Genomic DNA, 14,023 nt, shown 5'->3' on the forward strand with positions numbered 1-14,023 from the left:
CCCAATGAAATATCAACGAGTGGAGGGGGATCATTGAAAAGTACAAAACATATGCACATAGCTAAATGGGTTGACTGTAAGAGATGTCTTCTGGTTTCCAGTTTAAATGTATGTCTGTATAAATTTGAAAGGTCACCAGAATCTTCTAAATGTTTTGTCATGCAATAATGTTTCGAGAGAGGCGTTTCCACCAACAGGGATATAAATTAATAAAACAGAGATATAAATTAAATGATTGTTTATTTTTTTTTTACTTTTCTATATACGTAATCACTTATAATATTATTTATAGTATTGCTTAAAATATACCAACTTATGCCAATCTGAAAAGCTTGTCTTTATTAAACTAATTTTTTAAGCACTTTTCATGTTGATTTGCTTGGAAATGTCAGCAGACAGGGAAACAGTTATTATTATATCAATGTTTGTATGTAACAACCAGTACAGTACTAGAGAGATGCCCAGTCTGTCTGGCACTGAATAGTGCATTTGTGATGTGTTCAAGAAAAGGAGTGTTGGTACATCATTCTCGTAAGTAGGGAATCATGTACACCACTGCACTAATCTTTATTTACCCTTTATCCCAAAATACACAACACAGACAAATCAGCAGTGAATTCCACATATCCCCGATTCGGTGTTATTAAACCACATTCCATAAAAAATACTCTAACACGCAAACCTAAAGGAAATATAAAGGAACACATACCGGTCCTTAGAGTGGCCAGGTTAGTGCCTAAGATAGGTAAATGAAATGTCTGCAAGCAGACAGAGAATAAACATAGAAACATATAATGTGACGGCAAACAAGAGCCTTTCGGCCCATCTAGTCTGTCCAATTTTGCAAAAACCTAGAAAGACAGTAAACAAGAGACAGTACGAGGTCTAGAGTAACAGAGATACACAGATTGTATAGTCAAGTCAAGGTAAAGAATGGTCAAACAAGCCAAGGTCAGAAAACAGTAAATCCAATACACAGTATAAACGCACTCTCAGATAACAAGAAATATGACAAGGCAAGAAAACAAGAACAACCAGGAATATGTATACCCTGTACTGGGATTTGTTTGGGTACAAAGGGCTATAATGTGTGTATACATCATTAAAAAGCGCCAAATAGACTGACATAATAAAAGGACACCAATGGGAGGGTTCTGTGTCATATATGATGTCATAATATAATATAATGATATAATAAGCAGCAGAAAGCTGAGGATGAGTGTGTGTGCATCAGAATACAGAAGAGACATCACTTCCGTGATTGCATTGACAGATATCATGACCCCTCCTTCCTTTCTCCCTTCTTCCTTCCCTTAAAACGGTGACTGCTGCCACATAGAGGTGCACTTATCTCATATAGACTGATATTAGGGCCCTCAAACTGTACAGGAGTGAACCATTCATTTATCTATCCGCAGTTATAATGGGGAATAAATGCAAAAAAATTGCTCAGTGCAAAAAAAAAATAATAAAAAGAAAAAAAAATACATATATATATATATTGTTAATTCATTAATAAAGCTGCTTTTGCTTAACATTTACTGTACACATGCTAAATTATGGGTTTTGTTTATGGCTTTCATTGTCAAAGAATGTGAAATGCTTCAAAGTTTATTTTGTTTCTCCAGAGGGAAAAGACCAGGCAAAACACATGCTCTCACCCCCGCTCTGATGGGAACATTTGTTTCAGTGTAGTTCCCATGAACTGGACTCCTAATAACTTCTATTACTGTACTATGAGGCAGATGCAAGAATCTCCCTTGATTACGCCAGATGTCCCTTCTCTTCATACAATGCACAGACGTGTTCTCAAAGTTTCTGCACTTAATTATTCTGGAACACTAAGATTTGATGTAGAAGTTCTGGTCTTTCTGAATTGGGCGTCAAGATTTCATTCTTAATGGAACACTTTCGTGTAAGGAATGCAAGCGTATTTCTGATACGAGCGTGTTTAACTATTTAGTTTACTTGCCCCCCCTCACCCACGATCCCCAACCGTGAGTTTTTACTCACCTTTTTTCCCACGCTGCACTGGTCTTGCAGCGGCTGCCCCGGCTTGCCCCACTTTCATTACTAAGAGAACTGGCCATAGACACCAGAAACACTACATTAATTCTGGTAACTATACATTTGTATGTATTTAAATTCATTACAATCTAAAAAATTAACTGTAGGTGGAAATGTAGCAGGAACTTTATTATGAACAAAATGAAACAGAGGAAGAATCTATAAAACTTTGAATATAAGAAATGCAGGAAGTATTAACAAAGAAGAAATTAAACGAACCACAAACAATAGGCAATAATTATTTATGTCAAGTCATGGAAACATCACCATTTGAACGGAAACTACATTTTGCATGTTTTGTGACTGGTTCCATCTGCAGTGCAGCTGTTACCTGGACCCTCTCCATAATCTGTGACTCTTCATTCAGTTTGTTGTGTAGCATGGTATTCTTATACACACCCTGCCCCCCCCCCCCCCCCCACTGCCCCCCTTAATTCCCTGACCACCAACAAAAGAACAGATAAGTTAGCAAACATTTCGTTAGAAGATAAACGCAGTGCAGTGTCAGCAAATGTGTGTGTGTAAAGTATGATTGCCTTTTGTAGTGTTTGAAAGCTGTACAACTGCACTGCTTATGCAGAATGAGCACCGTGTGCCTTAAGTGGTTGTGTGTGAATGCTGTATGCACGTTGTATGTATGCTGTGGGTGGTGTGCTTATGATGTGTGCATGTTGCATGCAATTCAGTGGTCAGTGGCGTACACACAACCCATGGGGCCCCAGTGCGAAAACTGATCCGTGGGCCCCCCCCGCGCGCGCGCTTACTCTGCGCGGGCTGGGGCCGCAACACATGGCGGTGGGCACCTGGTCGCAGGGCTGCGACCACGTTATGTACGCCAGTGCATGCATAAACACATACACTTAAAGGACCACTACAGACACCCAGATCACATCAGCTCAATGAAGTGGTCTGGGTGCCAGGTCTCTCTAGTTTTAACCCTGCAGCTGAAAACATAGCAGTTCCAGAGAAACTGCTATGTTTCACTGAGGGTTAATCCAGCCTCTAGAGGCTGTCTCATTGACAGCCGCTAGAGGATTTTCTGCGTTTCTCACTGTGAAAATCACAGTGAGAAGACGCTGAACGTCCATAGGAAAGCATTGAGTAATGCTTTCCTATGGGCGGTTTGAATGCGCGCGTGGCTATTGCCACGCATGCGCATTCGGAGCTGAGAAGCGGATCGGGGCGGAGAGATCCCCAGCGCTGGAGAAAGGTAAGTGCTTAAGACACACACGCACACATTAACTGACAGACACACACTCAGTGACAAACATACATACACACTCACTAACAGACACACACAGACACACACTCTAACACTAACACGCACACTCCAACACACACACTAACACACACACACTCTAATACTAACACACACACACTCTAACACTAACACGCACACACTCCAACACACACACTAACACACACTCTAACACTAAGACAAACACTCTAACACTTACACACACACACTCTAACACACGCTCACACACACACTAACACAAACACAAAAACACACACACACTCACTAACATACACTCACACACACACACACACACACTCACTAACATACACTCACACACACACTAACACACACTCACTAACACACACTCACTATAATACACTCACACACACACTAACACACTCACTCACACTCACTAGCACACACTCACACTAACATACACTCACACTAACATACACTCTCACACACACACACACTAACATACACTCACACACACACACACACTAACACACACTCACACTAACATACACTCACACTAACATACACTCACACTAACATACACTCACACTAACACACACACACACACTAACACACACACACTAACGAACATACACTAACACACTCACTAGCACACACACTCACTAACATACACTCACACACACACTAACATACACTCACTAACATACACTCACACACACACACACTAACTAACATACACTAACACACTCACACAAACACACACTCACACAAACACACACTCACTAACACACACTCACTAACATACACTCACTAACATACACTCACTAACATACACTCACTAACATACACTCTCACACACACACACGTTTTTGTTTTTTTTTCTATTTAATCCCCCCAGCCTCCTTACCTGTGGGAGAGCTGAGGGGATTCCCTGGGGTCCAGTGGTGTCACCCGGCGGGCAGTCAGGCTGGCGGGCGCGCGAGGGAGCACTCTCCCCTGAGTGCTCCCTCTTCAGCTCCCTCGCGCGCCGCGTACTGATGCCGGAGCCGGAAGATGACGTCATCTTCCGGCTCCGGTTTCAGTGCGGTGCGCGAGGGAGCTGAAGAGGGAGCACTCAGGGGAGAGTGCTCCCTCGCGCGCCCGCCAGCCTGACTGCCCGCCGGGTGTAAGCAGGGCCAGCCTCGGGGGGCCCGGAGGTGGCCGGCTCCTGGGCCCCCCAGGAGAAGAGGCTGGCCCAGTGAGTACATACCTGGGTCGCAGGGCGGCCGGGCCCCCTGGTGGGCCGGGCCCGGTCGCAGCCGCGACCCCTGCGACCCCGGTATGTACGCCACTCAGTGGTTAGTGCTGAATGCTGTGTGCATATTGGAGACATGCAGTGGGAGGTATGTGAATTTTTTTGTAGTGCGGAAATTTTAATTTGAACTTATATCAAATATTTAGGTTACTTAAACGTAAATAAGATCAGAATGACATAAATCAGTATAACGCCAGTCATTATTTTTGGTTATATGTTTCCCTGAGGAATTCTCTGCACATCTACATAAGACACTGGTATTGTGCAGAAGATTTTGCCAGGACTGTCCCACTTTTTGGTTTCTTGTCCCAGCAAAAATTTTATTTTATTGCAGTAGAATCAGTTGGGTATATTTCAGGATTCAGGTATGACAGGGCATCAGACACAGAGTACTTCGACAGCACACTATCTATCAGTCTTGCCAACTACTTATGTTGTCATTCCATCTTCATATTCCTCATGTGATCCTATCCATTTTATGGGTGGGTTTGCGCCTCTGGGCAGCTTGCTCCCTTGCCTGCTCACTTCCGTCCCGGATGGCTGGCAGGGTAAATTGGCAGGTATAAACTGTCATATGACTCTCTGAAATCTAAAATGTACCTGAGTACACCGCAGTGACTATAGACAGAGTACAGAATATTTGATAGAGTCCTAACCTCAACATCTGAGGAGAGGGATTTAGGGGTGATTATTTCTGATGACTTAAAGGTAGGCAGACAATGTAATAGAGCAGCATGAAATGCTAGCAGAATGATTGGTTGTATAGGGAGAGGTATTAGCAGTAGAAAGAGGGAAGTGCTCATGCCATTGTACAGAACACTGGTGAGACCTCACTTGGAGTACTGTACACAGTACTGGAGACCATATCTTCAGAAGGATATTGATACCTTAGAGAGAGTTCAAAGAAGGGCTACTAAACTGGTTCATGGATTGCAGGATAAAACTTACCAGGAAAGGTTAAAGGATCTTAACATGTATAGCTTGGAGGAAAGACGAGACGGGGGGATAGGATAGAAACATTTAAATACATAAAGGGAATCAACACAGTTAAGGAGGAGACTATATTTAAAAGAAGAAAAACTACACCAACAAGAGGACATAGTCTTAAATTAGAGGGACAAAGGTTTAAAAATAATATCAGGAAGTATTACTTTACTGAGAGGGTAGTGGATGCATGGAATAGCCTTCCAGTTGAAGTGGTAGATGTTAACACAGTAAAGGAGTTTCAGCATGCGTGGGATAGGCATAAGGCTATCCTAACTATAAGATAAGGCCAGGGACTAATGCAAGTATTTAGAAAACTGGGCAGACTAGATGGGCCGAATGGTTCTTATCTGCCGTCACATTCTATGTTTCTATGTTTCTATAGACAGTTATTTCAAATATAAAGTAAATTATCATTATAGTATTCAGTAGTACAAATAGCTTGTACTGCATTTCCCATGATTACAGATATTTAAAGGGAAACAATACAGAAAAATAAGAGAGAGGGTGAAAAGTTCAAGTGGATCCCTTTCTTTGAAGGCTCTAAATTGGCATTATTAGTGGCAGTTTTCCACATTTAGGTACCCTGGACTCATGAAGAGCCATCCTTCAGCACTCATTTAGAGGAAAAATCCCCTGTAGAGGAAACCTTTGTGGATCCATGGCTCAAATGACTGTTCATCCCTCTGGACATTAAGAGACACGTGTAGATCAATGAATAGAATCAGGGCTTTCAAAAAACTAAAACTAAACACACAAAGAAAATAAACAAATAGACATACAGAAGCCTATATATATATATATATATATATAGAGAGAGAGAGAGAGAGAGAGAGAGAGAGAGAGTACATACACACCTAAAATTCTGTGCAGCAACACTCCTAATGCAGCACAGTTTCAAAGGACAGCCATTTCCATCCATTGTAAGAGCACCAATATTTGATATTGATAAAGGTTATACGAGTAGCTGCAATCAACATAACCCCCTAAGCTGGAGCCTCCAAAGCTCATGGTCAGATTGGGGGTAGTCAAACACCAAGTCTTTAGACACATCCTATAGATCTCAATGCTAGTGAGTTGATTACAAGAACGGTGGATATATGGTGTAGCTCTCTCAGAACTTCAGACGTATCTGGGAAGAAATAGAATGTTCATTGAGTTATAGCTGCAGATACGTTTATGACATCACTGCATAGATTCACTCACTATGATGTCACTGTTGAGGATTATTGTTCCAGAGATAAAGAGGAGATTATCAAAATAAAAATCAGACTGTGATACTAATATTAAATTATAATTATTATACATTTTATATTAATATAAAAATGAGCTTTGTATTCTCAGTGCCTTCAGTCAACTTTAAAATTATGCTTATTACTTTATTCCCATTTACTTTTCTTTTTAATTCCAAATTATTTTATTACTAAATCTTAATTCCAATTATTAAATTTCAAGGAAAAACAGCCATTCTGTAACTAAAACTGAGCTGGAGTCAATTTAAATTATAAGAGAGGGATAAGCTAAAATAGAATAGAAATATCACATTGACTAATATGTGTTGATTATTGTTTGGTAGGCTAGTTAAATAGCTGTAGGAATTGACTAAGGGATTTCAATAAATACATACACAGTAGGCATTTTTTTTAAATGAACCACCTCTTTTTAACCTTCTTAATCCTAAAACTACCCTCAGATCAGATTAAGTCACTTCCGTGTCATGACACATTGTCATGGATGGTGCTATTTGCGGTTTGGGATTCTGGCTGGGGAAATCAGATCTTATTATTTGGCTCGTACTATACTCTCAATATTCTCTTCAATCTGGTGCTTACATAGTGAATTTCACAGCAGCTCGGAAATGATGTCATTTCCCACCATTCACCCATTAATTCAGCTGCTCAGGATTGGAGGGAACAGTGAGAGCTGAGACTTGTTTGTGCTTATAGGATATGATCTTCTCCAAACTGGTAACATGCCTAGAGTTAATCTGGCTCTGTGGTTAAGTGAGAGAAATAGTTATAAATATAATTTTATAATTCCTTTGTAGACTCTGAATTTACTTTTACAAAATTGCAAGTTATAGCATATTTGGAAGATTTGCGAATCAGAGAAAGTTCTAAATGTGGATCATAGAAATTAATGGAACAAATTGGCACATTCAACAGATGATTACTCCACTCTTACAGCTTTGAACCACTCTTCACATTCATAAACACTCCCATTGTGTGAATCACAGAATGGTATTTGAAGATGTGGGTCTAGCAATATGTATGTATGTATGTAAGTACCAACATAGAATGTTTTTACATACATGGTTATTCACTAAATTCAGAATTTTAGTGAATAAAATCCGAATTGGGAATTGGTAAAAATAGCCAAGCTGTGACTAGAGAAGCTTTTGGAGACTCATTTGCATGTGCTGAATAGGCGCCCTGTGGGTTTTCATTGGGAATTAAGCATGAACGTGACTGTGCAGCATGCAGTGTCTAAAATATTGCCAGAGCAGCGAAATGGTAAGTATGACAGTGGTAAGATAGAAATAATAGCAATAGGTTTCAGTTCTGCAAGGCCCTTGCCCCCTCATTGGTAGCTGTTTGGATAAGCTTTCCTAAGTTCATCTAGGCATGTAAAAATTTGGACAGGTTTGGAATTTGCCCTGTTTCAGCAGGTTTTGCACATGCCTAGTATCCTTTTAGAAGGAATTTCCGGAATTTCCATTGAGTTGCCATTCCGGAAGCAGAGCCAGCTGCTCTTGAGATGTAGAGCCAGCTTCCCATTAGAGGATCCATGCTATTGGCATCTCTATTCAGAGGTCAATATTGGCTTATAAAACCAGGGTCTGAGGGTACAGTGCTCACAGGAGAGAGAAGCAAGATACCATATTAGAAGCAACACAGGGCAAGCACAACAAAAGCAGCTCCAGGCCCCTGCCAAATGTAAGTGTATAATATTATTTTGTATCTCCCCAATAGCCCCTTAGGGCTGTTTAAGCAATGGCATTTACTCAAATATATAATGCATATATATAAAGCCAGGGAAGCCGAGGGGTGACAATGGAAAGGGGGGGGGGCACACAACAGTGTGCTACCTGTCACTAATAGTTTTAATAACTCCTTCTGCACATACCCACCACCATCTTCTTTTTAAGTGCTTAGTCACTCTACAGCTGAGGCATCAGAAACTCATGCTGTGTGTAGTTAAAAAGCGTCAAACTGTATGACTTGGACTGTGACTCAGAGGACTGATCAGATTCTAATTTCAGTCAGTTTTAATCTGAAATGATTGTTGCTTCTTTTCAAACTATTTTTTATTGAATAGTACTTTAAAAAAACATATTTTTGACATTAATTTGGTACATAAAGAAATCAACATTTAACAATAGAAATGAATAGAAATAAAAAGGGAAGGGAAAAAATAATGATAAAAAAAAAAGGGAGGGGACGATTGTTTAATGTTTGTTGCTTGTTTATTGTTGCTTCTGTTAACCATATCAGCTACTTCTTGGCTCCCTAGTACACTGCAGATTAATTATATTAACTAATTATATTGCCAACTGCAAAGATAATGAGTTTATCAATATCCTGCTGCTTTAACCCAGTGTACTCTGTGTGCATAGAGATAATGTTCCCTATCCAGGTTGCTACTCTCTACATTTTCATGTGGAGATGTGCTATTTTCTTTTTTTGCAAAATCCTGTCTAAGCCCTACAGTAAGGAAACAGATAGTGCAACAAATGCTAATGGCAGTCATTCATTATGGGGATGTCGTGTATACATCTGCATCGCAAACCCACCCACCAAATAAACTTAATACGTTATATAATTTGTTCTGCCGCTTTGTATTAGAATGTAATTACTTTACCCACCATTGCGACATGTTAAAAGAGCTAAACTGGCAATCGCTGGAATCCCAATGCGCTCTTCATCTTTCCAGCCTTGTGCATAAGAGCTTTTCTGGGAAGCTCCCACCCTACCTGAGTAGAATGCTCTCCCCAGCTGTTCCCACCTCCTAGGACCTCCGATCCAGTACTAGCACGATATTTAGCATACCGCAATACAAAAATAAAGTGGCTCAATCCTCATTTTCCTACAGAGCACCGCAATTATGGAATAATCTCAGGGACACAGTCAAATCTTCATTTAATCTAAAATCGTTTAAGAGATCTGTAACGGACCGTTTCAGCATAAAAGGGAATAAATCCATTTGGCGATAATCCCCTTTAGATAGACCAGCAGCTACCGTCCGCACCAATTTCCCGAACTCCCAAACTGCACGAATTCACCAACTCTCGAACAGCAGACACACAAACCCTGGAAGCAGCCGAACAGGAAAAGCAATACGAACAGCTTACACTCCTGGCAGTCGGCATACAGTCCCCTTTCCCCCCAAGAAAGAGACACACTCCAGCTTCAGGGTTAAACAGCAACAACACTGATTTATTCACACACAGGCTTATATGAGATTCTCCCATGCAAGGGAGGGGTTTACAGTACACCAATCCAGTTTAAGGTACAACCCACACATCTCCTCCCTCCAACATATCTGTTAACACAATTAACAGGGACATAGTTTTACCCAAGTTTTGGATGTACCCTAAATACTTGGGGTACATCCACAAATCCAATATCTCCAGATAGCCCTAGTCTGGAGGAACAACATATGTTAAAATCAGCCCATTCGGATAAACGGTTCGGGAGTTATGGGACTTTAAAGTATTGACCGACCGCATGGGTAAAGTATCCGAAAACAGTTCCATGCATTTTGGCCCTGCGGTCGGTCACAAACAAGGGAATAGAAACAGGCGAATTGCCTGTGTTATAGAGCCTGGAGAGGGTTTGAATGAATTCCCTTGTTTGTGGGGTTCTTTCTACCGAACGGCGGGCCATTCGGTAGTTTCTATCCGAATTTCTGGAAGTATGGAGGTCTCAGCGGTGTTTGCCTAGTCGAGTGTCCGATTTTAGTTCCAGACACTCGACGGCAAAACACAGCTGTTCGGTAGTTTAAGATGGCCGCCGCCACGTGTTCGTTTCCCGAATAGCGGCCACCCAGAGGACAAAGAATATATTACACTGATTGCCAATTACCCGTTTGCAACATTGTTGCAACCGGTAATTGGAGGCACACTTATTCCTGGGTGGTCTGGTTGTTCGGTAGTTTCACTCAATATACTGAAGGGAGTGATTCTACCGAACAATCAGATGAATGCTGCATACATATCCCAGGTTAAACTCAACACATAAATACATATGTAATATTAAAGGCAGTATACTGGAATATGCTCCACAGTCTTAAAGGGACAGTATCCCAAAAAGTCCCAATAGGTCCACGGATGGCCCTTAAAGGCCCAGTAGCAGTAATATAAACTATTACATGCCCAAATATAGTTTTTACAGTGCAATATGTCCAGGGGCCATAGTCGCAGGGCAGGAGGCTAGCAACCAGGCTTCTCCAGTTCACAGTGGCGAAGTTGGTTTCGCCACAAGATCCATGGCAATATACCTCACCACAGAATGCACCTTTCATGGTTGAATATCTTTATTACCTGTTATGTATTAAATTTATATATGTGTGCATGTATATATATTGTTTGTATATTGTATTTTTGTAATATTGTATCCTATTGTAGAAAAGCAATGTTTTGTGGACCCAGGACATACTTGGAAATGAGAGAAATTTCAATGTATCCATCCTGGTAAAATATTTTATAAATAAATACTGTGGCGAAACCAGCTTCGCCACTGTGAACTGGAGAGGCCTGGCTGCTAGCCTCCTGCCCGCTGACTATGGCCCCTGGACATATTGCACTTTAAAGACTATATTTGGGCATGTACTAATTTATATTGCTGCTACTGGCCCTTTAAAATCAGCAATGGACATTTTGGGACTACTGTCCCTTTAAGACTGTGAAGCATATCCTATTGTACTGCCTATATATTGTATATGTATTTATGTATGCAGTTAACCTGGGTTATATATATATATATGCCGCATTCATCTGATTGTTCGGTAGAATCACTCCATTCATTGTATTGAGGAAACTACCGAACAACCAGACCACCCAGGACTAAGTGTGCCTCCAATTACCGTTTGCAACAATGTTGCAAACGGGTAATTGGCAATCATGTAATGTGTTCTGTGTCCTCTGGGTGGCCGCCATTCAGGAAACAACCACGTGGCGGCGGCCATCTTAAACTACCGAACAGCGGTGTTTTGCCGTCGAGTGTCTGGAACTAAAATCGGACACTTGACTAGGCAAACACCGCTGAGACCTCCATACTTCCAGAAATTCGTATGGAAACTACCGAATGACCCGCCGTTCGGTAGAAAGAACCCCACAAACAAGGGAATTCATTCAAACCCTCTCCAGGCTCTATAACACAGGCAATTCGCCTGTTTTCATTCCCTTGTTTGTGACCGACCGCAGGGCCAAAATGCATGGAACTGTTTTCGGATACTTTACCCATGCGGTCGGTCAAATCTTTGGAACTTCATATCTCCCGAACCATTTATCCGAATGGGCTGATTCTTGCATATGTTGTCCCCCTGAATAAGGGCTATCAGGGGATACCTGTTTTGGAGGTGTAGCATATGTATTTGGGGTACATCCAGGAATTGGGGAAAAAGGTGTACAGTATAATTGTGTTAAGTGTTAATCTAAGGGGAGGAAATGTGTGGGAGGTACATCCATGTGATTGGTTAATTTCATCCTCCCCCTGGGAGTGTCCTGTATGTACTTGTTGGTAATAAAAGGCAGACTGGGTGTCCCAGTCTGGAGTTCCTGCTTAACCCTCAAAATGAAGTGTCGTCTCGTTCTTGGGGGGGATTGGATTGTAAGCTGACTGCCAAGAGTGTAAGCCGATTGTATGCTTTTCTTGTTCAGCTGTTCCAGTTCGGAGTGTCATTTCGTATCCAGCTCGGGAGTTCTGATGTTCTGCAGTAGCTGTGCCTGTCTATGGAAAAGGGGATTATCGCCTAAACGCATTTTTCCCCTTTTTTGCTGAAACGGTCCGTTACAAATACATAAATCCATATTAAACAATTACACCAAATAAAATTTAAATAAACACTATAATATAATGTAACACAATCGATAACATAATGTGCATACACATGTGCATGCTGCATGCTTGTAATGATCATCAGAGATATCTTAAAGAAAGCACACACTGCAATGTCCATATGGAACATATGGAGCAAGCTACTAATAATCATGTAACCTTTTAGCATCATCAATGCACCAGACTGTCTGTAAACACCAACCTGTGATGTAATTAAAAAAAAAAACACCCATATAGGCACCAATTATTTTTATATGTTGTTAACCCAACAATATCTCCAATAGCACTTGAGATTGCAAAATTAGGCTATTCCTTATTTTAACGCTTTCTCGTTTTCTGTTAATTACAAGCTGAAAAAATTGGTCATGAAAGTTAGATTGTGATGACTTTTTGATACCTTTGAATTTGTATCAAAATTGGTTTATAACACTGAAATGTAATGTAGGCCATAACGTAATAGCCAGCATACAAATACTTATACTATAGCTCCTTTCATTTATTCACCTACTGCTTTGGACCTGTACGCCACTAATTGAACTAGTTTTAGTTTTCAGTTTACTTTGATGTTTATTTTTTACAATGTGTATATTTGCATATAGTATGCTTTATGTTATTTCTTTCCATGATAACTTTCACAATTTTAATAATATTTCAATGGAAAGGAAAAAAGGAGGAGATCACTCTGCTCTACTCTTTATTTTCCTGGATTGCTTCTGTTTTCGGACCCAATACAATAGCACTACCCATTTTCCATAACTAATGTAAGATAATGACCAACCAAGGTATAATAACTGTTTAGTAATTGACATTTTTATAACATTTGCCATTTTTTATATGACATAAAAGTTGTGTTTGTTTTGGTTTTTCTAATATGCATATGTTTACTTTTTACTAGCTTTGCACTTTCTTGTGGAATTAAAAGGGGTTCGGTACAATGCCTCTGCCAGGAGAACTATGCTGGTCCTAAGTGTGAACGGTAAGAAGAGATATATATATATACGGTATATATAGTATGAAAGTATTATTTCATATGTTATTCTGTGAGATATTTCACATGTAATTTTGTGAGATATATATATATCACACTGAACATTTGAAGTTATTTAATTAGCTCCAAATTTGCCTGTTGTCTTCTGAAATAATAGTCACATAAGACTGAGATACTCCACAGATCTCCTGATACACGTGCAATGTGATACTTTAGACATCTATTGCACATAGAGCAAGAAGATGACTTTTCCCATCAGCTGTTACATTGAAATTATTATTATTCTGTTTTAGCCTATTTACCTTCCTAAGCCAATTTCTCCGACTAACCCTGTGCCAGCCTGATTGCTTCCCACAAATTCTACTCAGCCGTATTAGCTCTAATCTCCCACATATTTCAGTCATCATCCTTATTTA

General features: G+C 40.4%; 1 protein-coding gene across 1 annotated transcript in view; it reads left to right on the forward strand.

Moving 5' to 3' along the window:
• The window catches only part of LAMA4 (laminin subunit alpha 4), a 139,587-nt gene that overhangs the window by 46,485 nt on the left and 79,079 nt on the right, over positions 1-14,023 (forward strand). Inside the window, exon 4 of the mRNA XM_063443504.1 lies at positions 13,515-13,595. Within this exon, the coding sequence (XP_063299574.1) occupies positions 13,515-13,595 (81 nt within the window). The remainder of the gene's footprint in view (positions 1-13,514; positions 13,596-14,023) is intronic.

The sequence above is a fragment of the Pelobates fuscus genome, chromosome 2, assembly GCF_036172605.1.
Source record: "Pelobates fuscus isolate aPelFus1 chromosome 2, aPelFus1.pri, whole genome shotgun sequence".
Taxonomy (NCBI): Eukaryota; Metazoa; Chordata; class Amphibia; order Anura; family Pelobatidae; genus Pelobates; species Pelobates fuscus.